The sequence below is a fragment of the Mauremys mutica genome, chromosome 11 (genome assembly GCF_020497125.1).
Source record: "Mauremys mutica isolate MM-2020 ecotype Southern chromosome 11, ASM2049712v1, whole genome shotgun sequence".
Classification (NCBI taxonomy): Eukaryota; Metazoa; Chordata; order Testudines; family Geoemydidae; genus Mauremys; species Mauremys mutica.
The window spans coordinates 41,625,011-41,650,494 of NC_059082.1; the positions used below are offsets into that span (position 1 = coordinate 41,625,011).

The 25,484-nt window shown below is 59.6% G+C and overlaps 1 protein-coding gene across 6 annotated transcripts in view; it reads right to left on the bottom strand.

Moving 5' to 3' along the window:
- Nucleotides 1–2,041: 2,041 nt before the first annotated feature.
- Nucleotides 2,042–25,484, bottom strand: part of AP3B2 (adaptor related protein complex 3 subunit beta 2) — a 66,125-nt gene continuing 42,682 nt past the window's right edge. For 5 of the 6 annotated variants that reach the window (XM_044980382.1, XM_044980384.1, XM_044980385.1 and 2 more), the window contains 17 exons: nt 24,248–24,310; nt 22,817–22,949; nt 22,268–22,377; nt 21,140–21,316; nt 20,294–20,480; nt 19,995–20,113; nt 19,655–19,711; nt 18,907–19,018; nt 17,935–18,118; nt 17,160–17,349; nt 16,816–16,891; nt 12,374–12,480; nt 10,903–11,134; nt 9,902–9,986; nt 8,910–9,007; nt 3,069–3,207; nt 2,042–2,445 (listed from right to left, as the gene is read on the bottom strand). In XM_044980382.1, coding sequence (XP_044836317.1) covers nt 2,295–2,445; nt 3,069–3,207; nt 8,910–9,007; nt 9,902–9,986; nt 10,903–11,134; nt 12,374–12,480; nt 16,816–16,891; nt 17,160–17,349; nt 17,935–18,118; nt 18,907–19,018; nt 19,655–19,711; nt 19,995–20,113; nt 20,294–20,480; nt 21,140–21,316; nt 22,268–22,377; nt 22,817–22,949; nt 24,248–24,310 — 2,220 coding nt within the window. In that variant the 3' untranslated portion in view covers nt 2,042–2,294. The remainder of the gene's footprint in view (nt 2,446–3,068; nt 3,208–8,909; nt 9,008–9,901; nt 9,987–10,902; nt 11,135–12,373; nt 12,481–16,815; nt 16,892–17,159; nt 17,350–17,934; nt 18,119–18,906; nt 19,019–19,654; nt 19,712–19,994; nt 20,114–20,293; nt 20,481–21,139; nt 21,317–22,267; nt 22,378–22,816; nt 22,950–24,247; nt 24,311–25,484) is intronic. The other variant, XM_044980383.1, reaches the window with a different exon arrangement.

The window sequence follows — 25,484 nt, forward strand, 5'->3', positions numbered from 1 at the left end:
TGGTTAGAGCAGGGAACTGGGCTTTGTGGCCATGGGTGAGTCCTGGCCCATCTGTGCCTCAGTTTCCCTATCTTTGTAAAGGATTTGCATTCCCTCAGTGGGAGGAGCCAAACACAGGTGTTGTTATAACACAGTGAGGGCTGTAGCTGAGTTCATGGTCCCAGCACGTGTTAGTCTGGGTGCTAATGGGCTTGGGCCTTGCTTCTCCCTCAGGGCCCAAGGCCAGCCTACAGGTTGGTGTCATGGCCAAAGGCCAAGTCACCACAGGAGCCACCTGGCCTGCCAGGCTGTAAGGGAAGCAGGAGCTTTTTCCCATGGGCACAGCTCCCACAGCCAGCCCGTCCCCAGGTGTGAGATGGGCAGGGAGCCTGGGCCAAGGCCAGGAGCTGGCGCCTGACTGGTCTGTGCCAATGTTTGTTGGTGGCAAGGGGTGGCCGGTTTCTGCGTCTGGGTGGTGGCAGTACTATCATGGAGGTGGCCACAGGCTGCTGTGGAGAAGGATGCCCTCGGCTGCAGCCCAGCAGGGCATCCCTTCCTGCAGTGCACCTCAGCCCACTGCCAGAGCGTCAGTTCTTGGCCTTTCTCCTGAGCCAGCCAGGGAAGGCCCAGGGTAGTGGGGAGGCCTGTGATGTGGACACTCAGCACTGAGCTGAGGTAAAAGATTCCCTTTCCCACTGCCAACCTCCTGGGAACATGCTGGGGGCACTGTAAGCCCATGCCAGCCTGGTGCCCCACACTTGAGAGCCCCTAAGAAAGGGCCCAGGCTCCCCCCCAGCATCATGGGGCAGGGTTGGTTCGAGGTGCTGAGCTGGGCTGAAGTTGGCTGGCATCTCACCACGGGTGCTGACTGCCCAGCCCCCCCCCGCACTGCACCACCATACTCCCGATCGTGGTGCTGAAGAAGACTGTAGCAGCAGATCCACATATCTGCCCCCTCCAGGGGGATGTCCTCCTGCTCCACCTGCAGGATGATTAGCCTCACCCCTTGGCTGCAGCTGGGCAACAGGCATCACACCATCGAGTGCCCTTCACAGGGAGTGGCCCACAAGCTGCCCCAGAGTGCCAGAAGGGACTGAGGCCAGGCTGCCTGAGCGGGACCTGGGCAGGGTGAGCTGGAGTTTGGTTGAGCTGGGCCCTTCATTTGCCCCCATGGAGATCCCTGCACCGGGGGGCTGCTCCCTGGTGAAGAGCGTGGCCCTCGCTGCAGCCTGCTGTTAATGGAGATTCCCCGCTCCCTGTGCGGAGCTGCCATGTAGGGTCACAGCACGGTGCTAAGAGGCTACTAGCCTGCTCCCCAGAGGCAGCTGCAGTGTCGGGGGAGGTGCCCTCGGTATATGGCTGGCAAGTTGAGTGGCTATGTCAGTGAGGGGGGCTAGCGAACACAAGGGCTCTACCCCCTCCCTCCGGTCCTGAGCTCTGCAGTGCCAAGGCCTCACTTCCCCACTGCATTCCTGCCCCTCCCTCCCAGGGCTGCCCCCTTTCTACCCTCTGCGAACCCAGGGAGGTGGCAGAGGGGCTCTCTGGACCTTCCCTCCCCTCCTGTGCTAGGCTCACTACACGCAGCATGGTATTTCCATGGCGTTTCTCCTCCAGGGTGCTTGCCAGCCAGGCCTCAGACGCTGGCTCTCACAGATCGGGACCCTAAGGCCTCCACCCGCTCCCATAGCAAGGCTTAGACTGGGGCCTGCATTGCAGGGCCGGCTGCCAGCCCCAGCTGGGACTGGAGAGGCTGCCGGGCCTGAGTGGGACGGGCACCTGGGCAGACCCACGGGGGGCTGGAGGAGTAATTCCACACACAAGGCAGAGCTGGGCAGCGGGACAGTTTCCAAGGGATTGTATTGATGTTCCTGGTCATAATAAATAGAGCTACAGCGAGACTGGCACGGAGCGACTTCACGGCACGGAGCCCAAGGCCACACTGCCAGGGCGCCATCAGAGCTCACCCTCCATTGGCTGCTGCCCTGGTACCCACCCCCAAACTCAGCAGCCTTCATCTGCTCCCCTCCCTCACCCCCTGCTCCTCAGGGACACAGCCGGGGTGGGGGGGATGACAAAATCCTCCAGGGCAGTGGCTGTGTGCCTGGGGGGGGGGAGAAGGGGGCTACAGACAGCAGGGAGCACCCTGTCCTGGTTCCCAGGCTGCAGAAAGGGTCTGTCTATCACTGCTGCCAGCCAATGGAGAGGGGGCTGAGATGTGGACAACAGAAGGTGGGGAGGGGGGAATCTTGGCGGGGGGATGGGCAGGGTGTTGTTCACAGGCTGCGGGGGGATGGGGAGGAGCAGCAGCCTCCTGGTCACTGTGCCAAGGCCTGGCTAACGTCCTGCACCAGCATGGTGCCAATCACCATCTTCTCACTGTTGACAGTTAGGTGGGCCCTGGCTCCTTCCTTCCGCTCCAAGGTGATGAGGACGAGGCTCCCGCTGGTCACTGTCTTGGCAGCGAACCTGCCCGTGGGAAAGGAGGGAGTATGAAGGCGCTGTCCTAGGGCAACACCCAGCTGATCCCCAGGGTTGCAGCCCAGTGCCGGGAGAGGTGGCCCTGAGGCAGTGACAGACTGTACCTCAGCACTGGGCCTCTAGTCATCCCCTGTGCCTGTGTAGCACCAGCTGCTCCATTCACCCACCTGGTGTGGCCAGACCTGCCGACCACAGAGCTGCCTTGCAAACCACAGGGGAGCTGGGTCGCAGCTGGGGCCCCTGTCTGGGCAAGGGACTGCCACAAGCAGTGTGCCAGCATCACATCCACTTTATAACAGTGTCCCCTGGTACTAATCTAGCCCAGGAACCAGCAGCCAAAGGCACCAGGAGCTGGCAGGTCCCTGAGCGACACCGGCAGGGTCAGGGAGGGCGAATGCAAGGCACTGAGTAGAACATGGACCTGCCCCAGCCAGTGCCTGCCTGTTTCCCAATGGCGCAACAGGGGCTCTGGCTACAGCCACAGCTCCTCGGTGTCTCCCCCAAGGGATGGCTGGCTCACAGAGGGAACCTGCTCCAGCCTGGGCTACCAGGGCTGCTCCTTTCAGCTCTAGCAGTTGGGACTTGTGTGTGTAGATCGAGGTCCCCCCGACCTGTACTCATTGTCCGCTCCGCAGGGCACACGGCTGACGTTGGCGGCCGCCGTCACTCGCTGGACGATTGTGTGGTCGCTCTGGCATTTGTCTGGCAGCGTCAGCTTCTCTGTGATCTCACTCATTCCTGTCAGCTTGCCTGGAAAGGGGATTGGAGGGGGGTCAGCCTGGGGCAGCTCCGCAAAGGGCTGGGCGGAGCTATTCGTGTGGCTAATCTGGTTTAAAGGATGGACGTGGACGGGCTGTCTAGCCCCGAGACAGGCACCTTCCCTGATTTGAATGACAGGGCTGAGCTGCCCGAGCACCCTCCCTGCAGCGACTGGCAGAGGCAGGGCTGGGCCTTTGGCAACAAGGACGAAAACCACATGGGGTGTGTGTGTGTGGTAACAAACCGGTGCCAGGGACCAATCCACGCAGGACTCTTCCAGACACCAGCTCCGCCCAGCATCTGAGGACCCAGGTGGGCTCCTTCTGCCTGGGCCAGCACTGCCCCAATAGATTCTCCTGCGAGAACATGGCTGGTGGTTCAGGCGATGACCTGGCTCGGAGTCAGGTCGGGGTAGCTGTCTGGGTCAATGTCAGGCTCTCCAAGCCTGCAGAGCAGTGCCAGGCAGGGCCAATGGGCTGCCTCTAGTGGCACTGTGATAAGCTCCTGTTGTGCCTTGCTGCTTACGTCAAACATCAGAGGCCCAGGAATAGTGTGTGCTAACTATACATGTGCCAGACCTAAGGGCACACCCTGCTGCTCCAGCTGGTTTCTAACACTCAACACAGTGAGTGCCACTAGAAGGCCCACAGACTATTTAAAGGGACACTACCCTATTCCTATGCATTACATCAATGGGACGAGAGCCAGGAGGGCCGCAGAGTGCTTGTTCACAGGGGTGGGGAGAGATAGTCCCTTGGGGGCTCTTCCCAATTCACCCCAAGCCCTGAGGTCCTAAAAGGCCTGAAACCCCCTCCCCCCCCAGTGGCTGAGAAGGAGTGGCGGTGAGCCCAGGAGCACTTCATGCACTGGCTGGGGGGTGGTCACACCCTGCCCAGGGCAGACCAGCTCCCCACGCCCTGCCCATGCTGGTTCTGACACTCGGCTGGGCCTCCTGCACTGGCCGGCCACAACCTGTTATTGAATGAAGTCAGAAAGCTGAACCCCGTCCGGGGCTCCCTACATGAGCTCATCGCTGGGACGGCTGAATCCCAGCCCCCCAAGGCCGGGTCTGGGTCCAGGTTCCAGTCCCCACAATGCAGTGTTTGTAGTGGGGAGCTTTGCTGCAGGCTCCGATCCCTCTGAACTGTAACTGCTCCTCATAGAGTGCACTGACACTGCACAAGAAATGGCTCAAAGGCCATTAGCTTCACTGGAGCTTGTGCAACCGTGTCCTGCAGGCACTGTCCATAGTGTGTGTGTGGGGGGGGGTGGGAAGCAGACATTCCCTCCTTCACCCTGTGCTAACAGGGCTCCAGGGCTCTCTACTCTGGGCCCAAGTCAAATGATCATCATTAAACCAGTGCAGGGTGGCTGTGAAATGCTCCCGTTCCATGTGAGCAGCGTTGTACCATGGGCCCTTCTTGTCCAGCCTCCTGCAATAGCCACCAGCAGCTCCTCACAAGGAAGGCAACTCCCCCAACACACTGAGCCAGCTGCCCACTGCTGTCCAGCAGGACGGGAGTTCTGCCCTGGCCCCGCAGTGCTTGGCTTAGCCCCTGCGGCTGCAGGAGGTCTGACCTTAGCCTGCCGGCAGCAGCGCCAGCCGTGGCACTATTGGCCACAAACCCATTTGGTTCAGGAGAAAAAGCTAGAAGTAGTTAAATATCTCGAGCTCGGCTACAGTCAGATACTGAGGGGGCTTCCTGACAGGACAGGCGGGGCCCAGCTGGCACAATGGGGTGACATGAGGCTGGACTTGCCCTAGGGAGACGAATGTGGCAGCCTAAGAGAACTGGCAGGAGCCCCCTCGCTCGTTTCACCTAGTCCAGCGCTAATGCTAGGGACCAATCCGGCACTGGCCCAGAAGAGGGGCTGGACAGGGCAGCAGGCCTTTTCCATTGCATACGACTAGGATTCTGACATCACCCAGCAAGTCCTGCCTTTGGAGAGAGGCAAACCCCTTCCCAGTGAGGGGGTGGGAATGCGAGGGGCTAACAAGCCTAGTGGGCCAGTGGAACAGTGCAGGCAGCTAGCCCCATGCAGGAGCTGCCAAACAGTCCAGGGGAGTCCAGCTCTAGCCTGCTGGACTGGGGCAGGCCCGAGGGGGTGATGCTTGCAGTGCCAAGGCTGCTGGGGAACTGATTGTTAGAGGAAATTGCTGTAAAGCTGCCTCCAGCAATGACCTCAGGAACCATGAGACTCAGCTCTGGTAGAGGCTGCACTGGGCCTGGGCACATATACCCACGGATGCAGCTGCAGTGGGAGGCGGACTGGCACAGGGTGAGGACTATACACGGAGGACGGAAACCCCTCTATGTCCTACCACGGCTCTCTGAGTTGCTGCCTGCCCAGAACCTCAGCACCAATTAAATGAATCTCCTCTAGCTCCCCATGCTTCTCTCTGCACCCCTGTACCCCCAACACCAGCCACTCTGGAGCTCTGCCCACGACCCAGTTTGGATCACCCCACCCCACCCCCACCCCATGATCCAGCTGGCAGGGCCATGCTTCAGCAAAGGGCCTCTCCCTTTACCAAGCAGAAAGAGCCCTGGGAATGCACATGCCAGCAGCCTCCCTGTTGCCATGCTGGTATGGAAACCCGAGGGATGCTGGCTTCCAGTGTGGGACCCTGGCAGGTGGGATTGGGCGGGATGGCCAAGCCCCTCCTGCAATTTGCAGACAGACCACCCTGGGGGCCCTGGGTGCAGGGCATGTAAAGCTTCATGTTGATTGGGGGTCCTGACATTGCACTGATGATGCAGAACAGTGGCGCACCATAATGGCAGCACAGGTATGAGAGGTTGTGGCTCTACCACCTGCCACCAACAGAGGGAGCCAAGAAACACCTATTGGAATTTAACCCTTTCATGCATTGGACTCCCCGGGAACTCCCTGCTGCTACAGCATGGTGCCTAACTGGGTGCAGCAGGGGAGGGAAGATCCCTCTGCCACCAAACCTTTCCCATCCCCAGTCTGGGGATTGTGGAATAGTCACCTGAGCTCCCCTCGCCTGCAGCTCTCAGGATCTGGCTGGGACTTGAGCATGGCTGCTGTAATGCAGCCAGTCAGGCAGGTGCTGGGGGGTCCTGGCCAGCCAGATGGGCTCCTGGGACTGCCAGGCAGATTCTGCAACCTCAGGAGGTTCAAATCTGACCACAGAGCTTCCCCTATCCCCAGCCTGGCCCATCCCAGAGAGCGCTCAGAGCTGATCTGTAACCTGTTTCCAGGTGAGCCATTAGACAGGAGTAGCCCTCGAGGCTGCTTTGGGGAGAATTCTTCCACCTTCCCCAAACTCTCTGAGCCGGGCTCTGGGGATGGTTGGGCCCGAGGTGCATGCCACAGTCACGGGCCAATGCAGGCTCCGGCCCGGTGTGGCCAGCTCACAGCACTGAGGGCTTGTGTTTAGGGTAAGGATGCTGCCAGGCAGCCCGCACTGGGACACCAGGGACCCAGCACCTGAGCCCAGCTCCGAAAGCTGCAATGCAGGAGGGTGGCTGGTCAAACATTCGTGCCGGATGCTGGCTGCTCCTCTGAACCTTGCGGGGCTGCAGAGTGTTGCTGGGAGCATCCCTAGTGCAGGCTTGGGGGGGAGATGGTGGGAATTGGGAATGCTACCAGGGCAGCGTCTCGGTGGTATCTGAGCATGTCTGCTTTCCCAGCCATTTACATACTGATACCGGGACTGGGGGCTGAACCTGGCACCTGAGCACCAAGACCCAGACCTCGGCCTAGAGGACTGACTCCAACAGGCTCAGCCCAAAGGGCAAGCCATGACCACACACACAGCCACTCCCGTACGGACCCAGGGGAGTCACCAGGAGAGTCCAGAACCACAAGGCACAGTGAGGTGGGGAGACGGGCCAGCACCCAGGGTCCAGACCAGGCAGGGCAGGGAGTGGGGGCAGGCTGCACATTATAGGCCAGTGCGGGAGGAAGATGTGAGCCCTGTGGAGGGAGGGGAGGTGGCAGAGCAGTGGCCGGGTGCACCTAGAGGAGGAGGGGCAGTGATTGTAGAGCCAGGGTGGGGGAGAGGGTGACACATGGTGAGAACGGCAGGGTCGGGGGAGGTGACTTGAGCAGCCTGGAATGTGCACTGAGCAGAGGGAGATGGGGGTGGGAGAGGAGCTGGCCAAGGGTACCCACCCATAGCCCCCCGAGGAGCTGCAACGCCATGCTTAACCTGGATACTGCAATGCAGGCTGCAGCTGCCCTGGTTTAATGTGCCGACAGCACCAGCATGCACTGACACTGCCTCAGGAGTCCTGCACCCGCAGAGACACGTCCCAGCATGCAATGCTCTGCTTGGCTCTGTCACCCTCTACTCATACCAGGGTGGCTCAATGCATGCTGGGAGCATGTTGTCTGATCCCAGACAGCTCCCCGGAGAAGAGACCCCCAATATGGTGGGCCCACACCGTGACCTGCTCGATGAGGCCCTCTGGATTCTGCCTGATGCTCCTTACTGCCAGGGGAGCTCCATGGGGCCCTGGGAACCCATCTCCTCCTGAGCCCTCTGACAGTGCTGCGCCACGTCCTCCCTGCCCTGCCCCAATCTCCAAGGCCAGGCCCTAGGCTGGGGAGGGGGCTAAACCAGTGCTAGCTTGCTGATCTAGAGAGCAGCTCACAGCCATAGTCTCACTATGGGGCTGGCAGCAGAGCTAATGCTACGGCAGGTAAGAGGAGTGGGGGAGGTAAGGGGGCAGCAGCGGCTCCTCCTCTGGGAGTCGCTCCTGGAGCTGCGACTTACCCGCACCTGTCCTTAACAGCTGTGCTAAGGAAAGCAAGGACGCAGAGGGGAATAAAATTGGTGTTAACATCAGCCACTAGCACAGCCCCGCCGAGTGCAGTGCAGGGAGCCCCGCCTGGGCTAAGTTGCTGGGGGTGGGGAAGGCTAGAAGTCACACAAGCATCAACTGAGAGGTGCTACCGGACAGTGGCGGATTAGCCACTGGGCCTACGGGGCCTGTGCCCGGGGGCCCTGGAGCCCCGGGCAGGTGGGGAAAGCCCCCGCACCATGACCCTGCTCGTGGGCAGCAGGGCAGGGCAGGTGGGGCCTTGGGGGAAACCCCTGCGCCTCTTGACCCTGCTCCCCAGTGGCCGGTCGGGGGAAATTCCTGCCTGCCCCCACCCCCACTACTTGGATTTCACACTGGGTGCGGCAGCGGGGGAAGCCCTCTGCACCTCTTACCCCACTCCCCAGCAGAAGCTGGGGGCAGCAGGGGAAGCTGTAGCACCAGGACCCCCGCTGCGGCCCCAGGACGGGAGGAGCTCTCGCTACCTGCTGCAGCCTCAGGGCTGGGGGAGCTCTCAGTCCTCACTGCGGCCTGGGGCTGTGGTGGGGGGACAGAGCTTCTCCAGACTTGGGGCCGCAGTGGAGAGGTGGAATGGGGGGGACCCTGGGTGGAACTGGGGTGAGGCCCTGGGGAAGGGGCAGAAAGGGGTGGGGCCAGGGGCAGGGTCACATGCAGAGGCCTGGACCTGTCATTGGCCAGGTGGGGAGGGAAGGGGTCACAAGGTCTTTCACCCTGCTCCATGCGACAGGGATGCTGGACTCTGAAGACCTCCCTGCTTGGGCTGGGCTGGGCAGGGCAGGGCAGGGCAGGGCAGGGAGGGAGGCTGGGATTGCAGTCCAGAGGGCTCTGGGTGAGCTTTGCAGACGCTCTAAGGGCAATCAGCACACGCTCAGCACTCACCTTGCTCCTTCTTGAACTCGTTCTCACTCATGAACACTGGGGCCATGAGCTCTCCCACCGGCGGCTGGATGGAGACGTAGAACTGACGCGAGTGGGTGCTGGAGGAAACATGCAATAGTGAGAAGGACCCAGCCCAGTTAACCCCGGGGAGTTGAGGGCAAGTTCAATCCCCACCATGCTCTGCCCTGCATGCCAGGCCCAGCTCACCATCGGCTGCCCTCCTCTCCCCCCCGAGAGCGCTCCAAAGCCCTGTGCAAAGGGGGAAGGTGCCACTGCCCCACTATAGGGGTGGGGAAACTGAGGCACAGGGGGAGGGTCAGAAGCAGATCCCACCAGCGCTCAGCAGCCAATGCAGCAGCTTGTTACCACCCAGCCCTTGATGCTCTCTGGACAGCAGGGAGGAAGGAGCTCATCCACGCCCGACTAGACACCCTGTTCCTAAGCACACGGTCTGCCATGTCAGGCAGTGGGGCAGCCCAACAGCTCAGTGCCAGGCGGTGACGGGTGACAGGCTACGTGCCCACTGCTGCCTAAGAGAAGGCAGGCCCTGCAAGCTGCGCCATGGGGCGAATCCATGGTGGTGTGGGAGTCACTGACTGATGGGGCCAGGAACAAGAACCCTTCTCTGCTTCCCCATCCTGTAGGGCCCATTTGCGAGCCCCATCTCTGATCAAAGCAGCTGCACTTGGGCTGGAACAGCTCCGCTGTGGACTCACACGGGGAACAAAGCCACCCTGCGCTGGTAACACCTGAACGCCTGGCATTAGAGCTCCACTAGGCTCCACAGCTACCACCCCACTGAGATGAATGGGGCACAGTCCTGCCCCAGGGTCCCAAGGTGATGTGTCTGGTGGGCCAGATCTGGGGCCAAGAATCCGACCTCCTGCAGAAGGGATGCACTCCAGCCCAGCTGAGCGCTGACGAGGGTCCTGGAGCCTTGCTAAGAGGGGTAACTCCTGCCTGTGCCCATGGGGGCAGGGAGGGGAACTCACCACAGCTGGAAGTTGGCCGCCTGGGTGGAGTCACAGAAGTCGATGCCCATAATTACGCTGGCGGTGTCGCCAGGTGCTAAGGACTCTGTAAGCACAGGGACAGCTTGTGACTGCAGACATAGCTATCTCCACCAGGCTGGCAATGCACACAGTCATGGAATCCCCGTGGGCTCCGGAAGGCAGCCTAGGGGAATCCCAGCCTGTGATGCATGAACTGCAATGGCCTTAGCTAGCTTCCCGCTGCACATACACCTCAGGCTAGGTCCTTCCATGAAGCCTACAGGGGTGTGGTGTGTGTGTGTCCTGAGGGTGCATGTGCAGCCCTCAGCCTGTGACTCTGCCCACAGGGCCCCAGGGGAGGAACGTTGCTCATTTTGGGGGAGGGTTCCGCCGGCACGGCTGACTGGGGGCTTCCTGCTGGGACCTCCCAGGTGGGGCCATCAGCCTGGGAGAGGCCAGCGCCAGTGGGGTGAGGATCAATCCCCCATCCCATGGCAAACTGGGGTGCAGGTAAAGACACTGTTGCCCCCGAACTCCCCCCCCAAATATAGTGTGCCTGGGTGACAATTAGGGCCCCATTCTAGTGCCCCCCCAATGGCTGCTAGGAGATCGCAGCTGAAGCACACGTAGGCAGAGGGGCCCAGATCATATCCCAGCCAGGCAGCTTCGTGGGGCAGCTTCTGTGCCCTACCCCCCGATTCTGGTCCACAACTGAGCAGCTGCCCCCCCTGCCCAACACAGAGCATTTGGTGGCAATAGCCTAGCTGAGGGGCTTGCAGCCCGGTCCTGGCAGTGCGAAGGGCCGGCCGCCTGGGCTCCTGCTGGTCAGCATGAAGCCTGCATCCTGCAAAGCCCAGAATGTGCACCACGCCAGGGAGCCTCACTCAGTGGGCAGCGCAAGGCTTCGCCACCGACTCACTGCATGAGCATCCCTGGCGGCAGCCCTGGGAGAGCGAGCCTGCCTTTGGGAGCCCCGTCATCCCAGCCCAAGCCGGCTTTACCAATCTCCTGGAACTCCTGGATTCGCATCCCGGACACCAGCTTGGGCTCGCTGACCCGCAGGTTCTTCACCTCCGACTCCATATTGTTGGAAAACTGGATCTGCACGGCCACCATGTGGGGGTCAGGGGGGAAGGGCTGCCGGTTGAAGTAGTACTCCACCGAGAGCCCCTCGCCCGCCATGCGGTGCAGCAGCTCGTAGGTCTTCACGGTGCTGAACACGGGACTGAGCATCTGGGCAGAGGGAGGGAGAAAAGCTGTTGGCACACGCCGTGGGTGAGAGGTGATGAGCTGATCCCTATGCTCCAAGGCAGGGGAAGTGAAGGAATCACTTCAGGAGCAGGTCCCACCTCCATTGCTACCTGCAGACGCCTGAGGCCCTGGGCTGGGGGAGCAGGACTCTGGGTGGCGGGGTCGGGCTTGCGAGTCCTTCCCCTTCTTGAGCCGTGGTGCTGGGACAGTTTTTGGAGTGGGGGTGCTGAGCTGCACCCCTCTTACCCCTGTCCACGCCCCTCACCGCCCCCTAGAGCTGGGGCCGGGAGCAGGGCCGTGGCTGTGGGAGAGGGGGACGCAGACAGGGCTATGGCGGCAGAGGCTAGGGCCACAGCTAGAGGCGGGTGTGGAGCCCTGGGCATGGGGCTGAGGCCGGGACCCTGGGGCCAGCAGCAGAGCCCTGGGGACCGGTGGCCGAGCGGGACCCCAGGCTGGCAGTGGAGCTCCCAGGCGTGGGGCTGGCAGCCGAGTGGGAGCCAGGGCTGGCAGTGGAGCTCCCAAGTGTGGGGCTGGCAGCTGAGGGGGAGCCAGGGCTGGCAGTGGAGCTCCCAGGCGTGGGGCTGGCAGCTGAGCGGGAGCCGGGGCTGGCAGCGGAGCCCCCCTGGCAGCAGCAGGGCAGGCAGCCAGGACTCTGGGCGGCAGGGGCGCAGGGCCGGTGGCCAGGAAGGGCCTGCGCCTATGCTCTTGGGGTGGCCTTGTTCTTCCGAAGGGACCCCAGGGCCTACCTGCTGCCCCATCACTAACTCCCAGTCCTCCTCAAAAGGGGGCGCAGGGGGGGATCCCCTGGCAGAGTGCAGCGCAGGGGAGGCCTCACCGTGGCTTTCTAGGCCTCCTTACATGGTGCTCTGGAACAGGGGTCCCCAACGCAGTGCCCGTGGGTGCCATGGCGCCCGCAGGGGCACCTAAATGTGCCCACATCCTGGCTGGAGGTGGAGCACCCGCCGAAATGCCGCCAAATTTCGGTGGCATTTCAGTGGCGACGCCTCTCGATGACGCCACTTGTTGCCAACGAGTGACATTATCGAGAGGCGTCGCCGCCGAAATGCGGCAGAAATTCGGCAGCATTTCGGCGGGTGCTCCACCGCCGCCACGGTCCTTCGTCTGGTGCCCGCCAGACGAAAAGGTTGGGGACCACTACTCTGGAAGGAGGGATCCAGCAGCAGGGCCGCCGTCCCACCATGAAGAACTGGGGTCACTCACGGTAGGAGCCAGCGAAGCGTTGGTCAGTGTGAGTCCCTCCAGGTCGGTCACCAGGCTGGTGGAGACAATAGCGGGGGAGGAGGCTGGCTGGGGTGGAGCGGGGGTGACTGTGAGACAGAGACAAGTGGGGAACAAAGGGTTAAGAACAGGTGATAGCCAGGACTGTCGAAAGCCCAGCCCAGTCTGGCAGGACCAGACAAGCAGGGGCAGGGAGGGTGTCACCAGTTATGAGTCTCCTGACGCCTGGGGTTTGTTCTCCTGTCGTGGTGGGGGTTGTGCAGGTATTGCCCAGAGCCTGGGGGAAGACACGACCCCACCCACAGTGGCTTGGAAAGTGGGACACCCAGGAACGCCCAGCAGAGCCCTCTGCTGCCCAGGTAGGCTGGCAGTCACTTGAAGAGACTGCAGGAAGTAGCAGGGAGCCTGGGAACCACTGGGCATGGGGGTGGAGCACTGCCCTGAATACAGACTCTGAAACTGACAACCAACCGCAGAACAGAGCTGAGTGCGGTGCCTCCTCGGGCAGGTCTCATCCAGGGCCCAAGCCCAGCCCCAGAGGCGCTGCTCGCTCTGCCGCTGCCCAGAGCCTTTGGTTTTGCTCTAAGCTTCCTCTGCTGGTGCTGAAAGGTGCCAGGCCCAGCCCAGCAGCCACAGCACAGTAGGTGGCAAGGCTAGCGCCCGCTGTGCCACCCAGCCAAGCCCTGGATGGGGCACTAGGGCTGAGAGGGCAGCTCCATTTCCAGGGTGCACTCACTCCTCAGCTCCGCTCCCCTGCCCAACAACAAGGGAGGCAGTTAGTGAGAGGCCAGCTGGGAGAGTGGTTTTGTGATGGGGACACAGAGAGAGTGGAGACCCGATTCACCACCCCATTGAGAGTGAGGGTGGCTGTGTAGGTAAAGCTCTAGCAGGGGAACCAAGAGACCTGGGCTCTATTCCCAGCTCTGCTGCTGACCATGGGCAAATCACATTTTCCTGTTTCTCCATCAGTTCAATGGGGCACTTTTCAGCCAAGCACTTAACAAAGGTGGTCAGTAGCATCACCCCCATTTTACAGATGGGAAAACTGAGGCACAGAGCGACGAGACTTGTCCAAGGTCATCGAGCAAAGCAGTGTAGAACCAGGACTAGAACCCAGGCCTATCCTGCAAGCCTCCCTGGGGGACTGGGGAAGGATTCATTAGTATTTGTAAAGTGCTTTGAGATTCCTGGCCAGAGAGGAGCAGGGGATCGTTAATTCGAACTGGCTGAAAACTTTTCACTGAAATATTTTTTTTGACAGAAAATAGCTTTTTCTTTGGTGACAAAACCAGACATTTTCACACACAAAAAATCAATTTCCATCAAAAACTGTACGGTTTTTGTCAGAAACGCTAAACAACTTCATTTGTCAGTTTCTGGCAACCAAATTTTTTTGTGTTTACACAGAAATTTCAATTCTCAGCAACCAAAACACAAAAAAAGTTCAATTTTTTATCAATTTAGATTAAATCCAAACAAAAAATTATTTGTGCCAACATTTTTCATAGATCAGAATTACTGTTATTTAGTTGTACTTCTGTAGCCTGGGAGTGCTAGGTGCTGCACAAACACAGAACCAAAAGGTGGCCCCTGGCCCATAGAGCTGCAATGTCAGAGTCTTTAGCTTATTAGTCAGACTTTCTACAGGCCGCTCTCCATCACCCTGGACATCCTGGGACAAACCCAAACTGACCTATGTGGGCCAGCACCACACAGCACAATTATGGGGCCAGCGGTAGACTCTTGTGCTATTTATGTGGGATGGGCTCACTCATCTTAGAACCCTGCTCTTTTCTCCTTAACTAAAGAATAGTTTTCCATGGTCCTGGAGGGTGAATTCCCAAGGGTGGACTAGATCCCATGTGCCCACTGATGCTGAGAGAAAGGAAGGTGGGAACAAGGGACACCAGGTGAAGTTCCCCTATGCAGAGGGCAAGGCTTAGGCACCAGAGGAAGAACACACTCAGCATCTGCAGCCACATAATAAAGGTAATGTCACGGCTCCCTCAGCACCATGGACAGATCACACAGCTATGAAGAACCAATCAGCAGGCAGCTCATGAGCCCAGTGGGAGCGATATCAATATGGGAACTACATGCATAAGCACTCCTTGTGCAATGACACAGGTGCAGGGCCGGCGCTTCCTTTTAGGCGACCTAGGCAGTCGCCTAGGGCGCCAGGATTTGCGGGGGGGGCGGCATTTTGCCGGGAGGGCGGCAGGCGGCTCTGGTGGACCTCCCGCAGGCGTGCCTGCGGAGGGTCCGGTGGAGCATCCGCAGGCACGTCTGCGGCAGGTCCACTGGAGCCCCGGGACCAGCGGGGAAATGGGTAGAGCCGGTCCTGCGCCTAGGGCACCAAAAACCCTGGCGCCGCTCTTGCATGGGTGCTGCCCCTTTAGAGCATGCAAGGGTCCCAGAGTGCTTTGCAGGCAATGATGGTTATGCCAGGGCCAGGGAGGCATTAGTTACATCTCACAGTGGACTAAGGAGAGCTGAGGACTATTCCCAGCTCAGTCACTGTTCTGCTGGGTGACCTTGGGAAGTCACTTCCCTGACCTGTGCCTCAGTTTCCCCATCTGTAAAAGGGGATAATGATACTGCTCTCCTCTCTGAAGTGCTTTGAGATCTAGGGATAGAAAGTGCTGTATTAGGATTAAGGGTTATTATTACAACAACAACAAATGGAGAAACAGACAGAGGAATTTGCCCATGGTTGCACTGTAAGTAATAAGGACAGGCAGAAATTGGAACCCAGGAGTCATGGCTCCCTGTCCCTCTCTAACTACTAGACTATGCTGCTACAAAATCTAGTCGTGCTCATTGGGCCAAGTCCCTTCTGGACTCTCCCCTGGGGCTCACTCTGTCACCAAACACAGGACCCCCCCAAAAAGAGCCAAGCCACTCCAGAACTTCTTGGGCATTCCTCACGAGTCTTGTCTCAGCCCCCACCTTCCCCACACTGAGCTCAGGCTGCTCCTGAAGGGGGTCGTCTCATCTCCTGCTCACTCCTTCCCCGAGAAGCCACATTTCCCAGGACACCTGCTCTTATAGGGCTCTCGGGACATAAGGGACACCTGGGGTCCTATGCACACACTAAGCGTGACACCGCTCCCGTCCTCAAAGTCTGTCCCAAGGAGAGTACCTGTGTCTTTGCTGCACACTCCTCTCCCCAGGCCCCTGGCCCTGGCTGCCCTGCAGGCTCAGCCGTGGAAGCAGGATTTCCTAGCACCTGGGCCATTCGCTGCCTCGCCCAGAGAATGGTTCTAACTTGTGATGCTGCATTACCCATGCCAGGGCCACGCATCAGGCTGAACACAGGATGCTGAGCCCACAACATGGCAGTGCAGGATGCGAGCGAGACACCACTGGGGCCCTGGTGTTATACTCAGCATGTGGGTGAGAACAGACTAACCCACTGCAGTGGTGGCATTAGGCACCTGCCCCCTTGCAGTCCCAGAGGGCCACCTGAAAGCCACATTTGGCCCACAAGGGCCTTCCATTCGGCTCACTGGGCATCAGATACCCCCCTTGGCTCCCTGCTGGTGGCTCTGCTATAAGGATGGCCCTGCCGCCCAGCTCCAACTCTGCCTGGAGTCAGCTGGAGCCTAGTAGCAGCAGAAACCCCAGTGGGGAGCAGGAAGGAACAGTTGATGCCTGGTGGGCCAGACAGAAGGCCATTGCCAGTGGCTCCAGTCCCTGTGCTCCTCCACAGGCAGTGCCAGGCGGCCCCTTTCCCTCTCCTGCAGAGCAACCTCCAAGCTGCCACGTGCCAGTCCCAGGTAGGGTGACCAGATAGCAAGTGTGAAAAATCGGGATGGGGGTGGGAGGTAATAGGGGCCCATATAAGAAAGAGGCCCAATATTGGGACTGTCCCAATAAAATCAGGACATCTGGTCCCCCTTGTCCTAGGCCTCGGTGAGGGGTGCTCAGAGGTGGGTCAGTGCAGGGATGCTGCAGCCCAGGAGCAGGCAGGGGAGCACAGGGAGGACACAGAGGTGGAGCCAGACCTGAGTAGCAGGGCCTCCTGGACAGCAGAGTCCCCAGCTGGGAGCAGGAGCCAGGCACTGGCTGCGGGAGGTGGGGATAGGACAGTCTCTGGGGGGAGCAACCTCCTGTGTCCCCCACTGTCCCTATCTTCCTCCCAGTTCCAGGTAGGGCCCCCAGAATTGAGCTTTTCAGGGGGTCCCCATGGGACAAATGCCATCACTGACCCCCGTGAGAGCCAGGCAGCAGGCAGGCAGGGAAGCTACAGATCCAAACAGGGAGGAGGAGAAATGGTAGCAAACCAGGGGAGAGATGGGGAGATGGAGGAAAGGTGTCAAGACAAGTCTCCCTGCTTCTCTCCCCTGCCCCGCCCCAGCCCCCCAGCCCATAGTGCAGTGGGGATAAGCCGTTGGGATGAGCTGTGGGGCAGCGAGACTCACAGTCATCCAGGTCCAGCAAGGAGATCTCCTTGGTCCCTTTCCTGGAGGCCTTTGGGGCGGGTTTGCTGCTGGGAGGCTGCAAGAGAGGACAGAACTGGGGCAGTATGACTGCAAGCAGATGGGGGTGGGGAGGCTGGGAAAGGACCACAGGGCCCAGCAAGGCCCAGCCCAGCACTGGCACGGGGACCCCTGGGTGCAGGATGCTCAGAGAGGGGCAGGAGCTGAGTCCTAGGCCCGTGCATGGCGGGATGGGAGCTCCGGCCCACCTCTCTGCAGAGCAGGTGGGTGGTGCCAGAGCTCAGCGGCAGCGAGCCCCTCCCTGGCCACCCAGACCATCCCCTCACCGTGGTTCTCCTCTTGCTCTCCGGCTCCGACTGGGATTCCTCTGCCTCGGAGCCTGAGTCCGACTCGGACGAGCTGCTCTCTGAGACGCTGCCCTCCTCCCACGAGGACTCGGAACCCCCTTTCCCTTCATCCTGCGGCTTCTTCTTCTTCCCCTTCTTCCCCTGCTCCTCCTCCTCCTCGCTGGGGTCGCTGGGGGAAGGAGAGGGTCAGGCACAGGGCACCACCGACACCTCGCACGCCCCTTGGGCACCGTGACTGCCAGGGGCACCTGCTACCATACATACTTTGATTTCATTGGATAAGAGCTAATTTACATACTTTGATATCATTGGATAAGAGCCATGGCTGGAGACCATGCGTCTGAGCTAGACTCACCCTCTCCGGCAGGACAATCACATTGTGCCGATGTTGGGGTGATGTCACCCCAAGCGGTGACACACCCTGGGTGGCTGACACCCTCCCCAGCCACCCCATCGCCAGCACTCCTGCGCTGTCCCCTGCTGGCTGAGCAACTGACATCCCCCCCACCAACACTCCTGCATGTCCCCCTGCTGGCACTGGAGCAGCTGGGCCCAGCCTTTCAGCCTGGGATCTCTGCCTGGCACCCGGCTGATGTCAGCGAAAGGAGGGGGCACGGGAAAGATGCTGGGTGTTAAAGGCATGAGAAACAGACATGGTGGGATGGGCTGTAGTCCCCTCACGTCCCCGGGGGTGTTCCTCAGTCCCCAGCTGGTGGCACCTCCTGCCCCCTCTCCCCGCCACTGCCTGTGATACCTCCCAGCGCTTTCTGGGCAGGCTTTCCGGGGCCCTTCCTTTCCCTTCTTCTTCTTCTTCTTTTTCTTCTTCTCCTCCTCCTCTGACTGGTCTCCACTCTCCTCGCCCCGGCTTCCCGAGTCAGAGCCACTCTCGCTGCTGCTGCTGCCGCTCTCGCTCTCCGACTCACTGACAGATTCTGGGTCTGGGAGAGAGAGAGAGAGAGAAAATCTCAGTGTTGGCAGCCCTTGCCAGGCACCATCTGCAAGGCCGGCCTGCCCAGCCCCCTCGTGCCCCCCACCCCCCGGCTGCCACTCCATACTGCCATCCCCTGCACTTGATCCTTCCCTCCAGGGGCCTTGCACTGCCATGGTCGCTGGGCCAGGGGTTCCCCCAGCTGGTGCGCTGGGGAGGGGGAAGGAAGGGAGTCGTCACGTCATTCCCATACGTGCACACAGATGCGCCCTGTCCCACGTGGGCGACGCTGGCTGTGCCCGCTCCCCACAAATAGCCAGGAGGCAGGGCTGGATGGGCCCTTCAGACAACACGTTGTGCCCTGGGCCTTTTCCAGGGAGGAAGGGCTCCTGAGCGAGGGTCAGTCCAATCTGAGGACCCTGAACGCTCCCTTGGCTTTAAGTGGGAAGGGCTCTGTAGCCCCCTGCCATCTGGGCACTGGCCAAGGGCTCACAGCCCTTTGTAGTCAGGCCACTGGCAGCCCAGCCTGGGCCAGCAGGGAAGGTGGGGGATGCAGAGCAGAGAAGCTTTGGAAGGGCTGGCCCTTTGCCCCTCAGACGCATCTTATCCCCCCACCCATCGGGAACATCACCAGTAGATGGGAGCGGATGACACTGCCATCCCCATGCAGCAGGCGCCAGCGCTCAGCACTGCACAGGCAGGTAACGCAGGAGCCTGCTGCCCTCCAGCCATGGAAGCACTGCCAGGGCTGGGCAGTGCCACTCTGCTGCCTGGCACAGAGACGGCCAGATCCCGCACCGCTGTCTGCTGATTCCGTGGGCCCGGACTCTCCCTCTGAATCTGAGTAGAATGGCTTCTCCACCTTCTCTTTCCTCTTCTCCCGGCTGGTGCACTTGGTCCATTCTGGAACCTGCGCGGGAGCAGAAAAGGAGGTGAGGTGCGTGCCAGTCGTGGAGAGGACCATGCCAATCCCTGGTGAACCCCCCACAGCAGAGAGCTGGCCCAAGGAGTGGAGATCACAGAGGCCAGGCCCTTCCAAAGGGATTCTGCAGTGATGGACATGCTGATTCCCAGGAAATGTCCCCAGGGTCAGTACCATGGAGGCTCTGTCCTGGAGGGGGCATGGGAACCGCACAGCGATGCACGGACCATGCACCTATCCCTCTTCTCCCCACCCTCATGGCATGATGCTCACCAGCCTTCTCCCTGACGGGTGGATCACCCAGCAGCGAGCGCTGCGGGCAGATCCATTGACAGGCATGGCAGGGCTCTGGCTGGGGGCTACGCTACCAAACAGGTGTGTGCTTGTGTATGTGCAACGCACACTCAGCCTGGCTCAAGTTTAGCCCTGAGAGATTAAAAGGAGTTTAATCTACACACACGTTTGTGCGGATGTGGGTCTGTCTTTTACTTTCTGCTGAGATGTCAGATCCTTTATGTGTGTTATAGAAAAGAGCCAACACATGCGCACACACACAATTCCCAAGTGCTGGAAGTTAAAAGCAAGAGAGAGAGCAAGGCACCATAACAAACACACACGAGCCACCTCTCTGAGCTCTCCCAGCAACCCGATGTGGCTTTCAGTGAGGAAGGCGGTTTCTTCCTGCAAATGAGGGAGATTGCTGTCATAGGAGCAGAGCGACTCTGTAGGGCGTCTGCCCCAACCCCTCCACTCCGCGCCCCATTCCTCCTGCCTTAAGCATCAGGACAGGAACCACCCACTTCTCTGGACACCCGGGAGGTTCAGCAGCTGCCAGGAGCTTGGCACCAGAGCCCAGGGGCCCCTGACACCAAGGCTGTGGGTAGTGCAGTGAGCACCATTCCCCGGGATCACACAAATGGAGCACAACATGAGGCCCATCCCCAGAGCCCGGCTAGCATGGTACCTCCACATTGCGCACGGATGGGTCGGGGGCCTCATCCGGCCAGTCAGGGAGCTCCTGGTAGCCCACCGCCTTGGCGTTGAGGAGGTGTGAGAGCGAGCCGAGCTGGAAATGGTCCCGATCTGCAGCAGGAGGGGAGAATTCAGAGCGCAGCCCTCCTGGCCCCACTCCCCACCCTAGCGGCTTCCAGCCTCGCAGCCCAGCAGGCCCCATGTTCCACATCACCCAGCCCTTACTGGGAGGAACTGGCTCCCCTCTCATAGCCAGACAGAGACCCCTGGGTCCCTTGCACCTTGCCGTACCTTTGAAGGAAGACTCCAGGATGGGGGCGGGCTTCTGCGCCAGGAAGAGCTTCTTGGCGTACTTGTTAAGGGCCCCGCTCTTCTCGGTGGGCACGATGAGCTGGCGGATAAAGCGGGCCCGGTCCCGGATGTCGTAGTTCTGGTCGTACTTGGCCAGGTTCAGCACGTACTGGGTCAGCAGCTTGCTCTACGGTGATGCTTGGCAGCTCAGCATCTTCCCTGGGACTTTACAGGGCTATTGCACTGAGCAAACCCCCTCCCCACCACACAGATGGGGAAACAGAGGCCCAGGGAGTGGAAGGGACTTGCCCAATGGCACCCACCCCAGCTCTGCTGATTCCCTGAGCCCAGCCCACACATCCCTCACTGTGGGCCCAATCCAGCAAAGTGCTGAGTGCCCGCCACATCCCCTGGCTTCTGTTGGCACAGAGCTACTTACAGGATTGGGCCCACGGGTTGCAGGCTTGGCTGGCTGGCCAGGCTGTTTCAGATGGAAGTGTCCTGGCCCTCACACAGCATCCCACTGCCCGGCAGGGGCCAGCACACTCAGAGACAGCTGCACCCCATCTCAGAGTGCCCAGCACTGTCACCATGGGAACTGGCCAGCTAGGCGGCCCTGCACTGTGGGGTGGAGTCAGGCACAGCTGCGATGGTCACAGTTTCCTGGCAGCGGTCAGGAGGAGCCAGCGCAGGGGGCACAGGCTCAGCCAGCCCTGCACTAATTGCTTATGCAATGCCCGCTTTGCACAGAGCCTGCCAGGGCAGAGCCAGCCGCGTGGCGAGGGCAGGGTCTCGGAGCCGGTCTGGGAAGCTTCAGCTGCTGCCGCCCACCCAGCCGGCGCTCACCTGCTTGGAGTTGGTCAGGTAGAGCTTGGCTGCCAGGTTGATAACCTGCAGCTTGACGATGTCCTCCTCACCAGTGAAGGACTTGGCCATCTTGCGCAGCACATCGGGTGCGATCTTGGGCACGTGCTCGCAGTACTCGCCAATCAGCCAGAGGATGCTGGCCCGGGCCATGGGCACCTGCAGACAGGTACATGGCAGCACCCCAGTTCTGCCAAAATCCCTCGCAGGGCAAGCTCCAGAGGGAGGGGCTGGGGCCAGGAGCGTCATCCAGAGCCGGAGCGAGTGCAGTGCAGTCCATGGGAGACCTGCCCACACCCTGCAGCCACTATGCTGCGGACTCCGTAGGTCAGGATTTGCTGGTCCTGTTCAATGCACCCACTGCTCCCCAGTCCCACCAACCCAACCAGTTCCTTCTCCCAGTCAGGGCCCAGCTGCTGCATTACCGAGTACATCCCAGGATCCTTTGCACTGGGGCACCCAACACAGAGAATTCTGGGACCCAAGCACAGAGACCCTGGGGAGGGGGAAGGGGCAAAGAGGTCTGGGAGGACAAGATGGCCCCACTCCATTCCAGGGATGCCCCCTGAGGCCACGTCCTAGGTGGGTGCCTGCCTGTGTCCATCTTGGGAACCACACCATCAGGCCTGCACAGTGCTGCCCCTTCCAGGACACACACAGCTGGGAGCCTGGCAATGCCCACCCGCTGCAGCAGCCAAGCCAGGGAGCAAGCGGGTCCTGCTGCGGCTGTGCTGGCAGTTTGAAAAGCATGGCCGGTCCCTCCCGCTGGGCCGGTCCCTCCCAGCTGACTCCAGAAGGCCCCGTGGGGCAAGCGCTGCTAGAGGAGTCCCAGCCCTGGTGGCACAGGGGATTCAAACTCAGGGCTTTGCAGAAGCAGGGGACCAGACACTGAGTGCAGCACCCCCTGGGTAGGGGCCCGGAAAGGGGAGAAAGGGGGCAACAGGCAGCAGCACTTCCACAGGAAGGGCAGCTCAGGACACCAAGGATCCCCCTGAACTAACCCCTACTCCTTCCTGTGGGCACAGCCCACTTCACACTCGCCCCATACAGCTGGAGCCCCCAGCCCCTCTGGCAGTGGGAACAGCTGGGCCCCCCCGAGCCCAGACATACCTGGATGTTGTCGGTGAGCTTGGCCATGTGCTTGATGATCTCGCTGTGCTGAGAGGGCTGCATCTGCAGCAGCTTCTTAATGACGACCACGGACTCAGCCACCACTAGCTCTGGGGGCAACAGAGATCCCCAGCCGCTAATGAGCGCAGAGATGTTTCCGTCCCCTGCACTGCCAGGACTCGGCCACAGCCAGCTCTGGGGTGAACGGTTCCTCTCCCCACCCTGCCGGGGCTGTGCAGGATCTCAGTGCATGAGGGGCCTCAGCCAGGGGTGTGCTATCGAACGCTGTGATGCTGACAACACGCAGCTGTGGGAATTTGCTCAACCAGACATTTAATTCCCAGAAGAACGTCCCAGCACAGGGCACCCCTTCCACCAGCTCTTCCCAGCCCGTGGCCTCCTCGAACCCAGCCAGAGCTTGTTTCAGGCTGGTGGCCATCACTCATTGCTTGATCTTCCACTGCAAGCTCTGAAAAGCACTATCTCCCGTAGGCAGCCCCTGGACAGCTCCCCCTCGCCCCTCCCTGCCCCCGGGCCACAGGCTCTCACCATCCCTGTTGGAGAGAAGCTGCACAAGGCCATTCAGGCAGGTGTCTCGGACCTTCCCGATGTTCGTGGCGCAGCGCCCGATGGCCTGGATGGTGGCAGCTACAAAGTCCTTGTCCATGCTCCGGATGTAGGTCTGCGGGACAAGAGGCATGGCAGCTTTCCTGGCATGCATCGGGAGTCAGGACACCACGCCGGAGCAGCTCTGTCTGAGAGCTGATCGCGTGGGCTCAGACTACATGCAGGGTGGCTCCCAGAGGCTGCACTAGCTCAGGGCTCCTAGCAGCTGCTGTAGCGAAAGTCACAAGGCTGTCTGTAAAGCCCGGTTCTCCCCTAGTCCCCATGTTTGGGAACAGGCCCTGGTAGGGCTGGATGTTTCTCATTTCCCCCTGTTTTAGGGAAATCCATCCAGCAGACTTAGTCATTTACTTACATTCCAGTAGCACGTACAGACACCTTAGCCCCTGCCCCAAGGAGTTTACGTGAGACCCAATACACATGATTTCCCCCACACTAATCGCAGAACAACCTGGCTGCTTCCCCCGGGGCTGCGGCTCCATGCCCACTCTCCAAACCCAGTGAGGAGCAGGGGTTGGGCCAAGGCCAGGGTAAAAACAAAAAGGGGCTTTGCTAATAAAGTGGGGTGGGTTTGGGCCCCCAGAAACCTGCACCCAACACCTTGGTGTTTAACTATGAAATAGCCACCACCAAGCCTCACAGAGCCAGCCGGCTCCAGGACCATGTAGGGCTGGCTACAAATTTTCCATCAAAACTGTCTCTACTTTCCATGGAAAATGTAGATTTTTTCATTGAATAACCAAACAGCTGAAAACCAAAGTATTTGAATTGCACTACGCTGTCATGGAGCCTCTTGGGAACTGTAGGGCCAGGCTCTCCAGCCATCTCCCATGATGCCTGCAGGAACTTCCACCATTGGGGTGCATCCTGGGAGATGTAGTCTCACCAGGGAGTCCAGCCCATGGAGGAGAATGGGAGCATGAAACAGCTGAACTACAACTCCCATGAGGCACCACAGCAGCATTCCCAAATTGAAATATTCCATTTTCCATTTCTTTCCCCCACCCAAACCCCCATTTTCTGCCCAGCTCTGGCAGCGGGGATGGCTCCCAATGGCAGGTGGAGATGAAATTGTGAGTGTGAGTCTGCTGAGCACCAGCAATGAGCTCAGAAGAAGAAGAGAGGAGAAACCCTGGTCTGCCTTCTCTCACTTGCCACAGCAGGTAGCTACTCTCAGGCTGTGAATGGTTCTTCCCTTGCTCATGGCTGGTGGGGGCGGGGGAAGCAATTGAGGCGAGTGCACGCTGCACCCAAAGCCTCTCTCTTTTATCCCCATGCTGACAGCATCACCCCTGAAATGCTTCCAGCTCTGCCACATGCTTCTCCCACCCGGCTCCGCCCACCAGCCCCGAGTACCTGGAACTCCCGCAGGATGGTGGAGATGTTGGTTTCATTAGCGAGGTTGGTGAGAACTTCCAGCTGGAGAGGAGGGAGAGAGAGCAGCACAAGAGCATGTGTTTGAGAGAGAGAGGGAAAAATTTACCCCCCATGTGCCCAGAGACAGAGGTACCTCCAAGGATCCTGCCTTTGGGGAGAGTGAGAGGAGCCAGACTCTGAGTGCAGCAGACTGTGCATGTCCGGGCTCGAGGAGAAGGTGTCACATGGCTGCATGGAGCTCCACGTGGGGTCCAGAGGATCAGATGGTGTTTAGAAGGGAAGGCAGTGCCTACAAGCTCCCAGAGGTGGTGGGGGCAGATCGCTTATGGAAGGGGAGTTGGGTAGCCCGGTGCCAAGGCTATGTCCAGGGTGTTTGTAGGGGATTCATAGACTCTAGGACTGAAACGGACCTCGAGAGGTCATCGAGTCCAGTCCCCTGCCCTCACGGCAGGACCAAATACTGTCTAGACCATCCCTGATAGACATTTATCTAACCTACTCTTAAATATCTCCAGAGATGGAGATTCCACAACCTCCCTATGCAGTTTATTCCAATGTTTAACTACCCTGACAGTTAGGAACTTTTTCCTAATGTCCAATCTAAACCTCCCTTGCTGCAGTTTAAGCCCATTGCTTCTTGTTCTATCCTTAGAGGCTAAGATGAACAAGTTTTCTCCCACCTCCTTATGACACCCTATTAAATACCTGAAAACTGCTATCATGTCCCCTCTCAGTCTTCTCTTTTCCAAACTAAACAAACCCAATTCTTTCAGCCTTCCTTCATAGGTCATGTTCTCTAGACCTTTAATCATTCTTGTTGCTCTTCTCTGGACCCTCTCCAATTTCTCCATGTCCCTCTTGAAATGCGGTGCCCAGAACTGGACACAATACTCCAGTTGAGGCCTAACCAGTGCAGGGTAGAGTGGAAGAATGACTTCTTGAGTCTTGCTCACAACACACCTGTTAATGCATCCCAGAATCACATTTGCTTTTTTTTGCAACAGCATCACACTGTTGACTCATATTTAGCTTGTAGTCCACTATAACCCCTAGATCCCTTTCTGCCATACTCCTTCCTAGACAGTCTCTTCCCATTCTGAATGTGTGAAATTGATTGTTCCTTCCTAAGTGGAGCACTTTGCATTTGTCTTTATTAAACTTCATCCTGTTTATCTCAGACCATTTCTCCAATTTGTCCAGATCATTTTGAATTTTG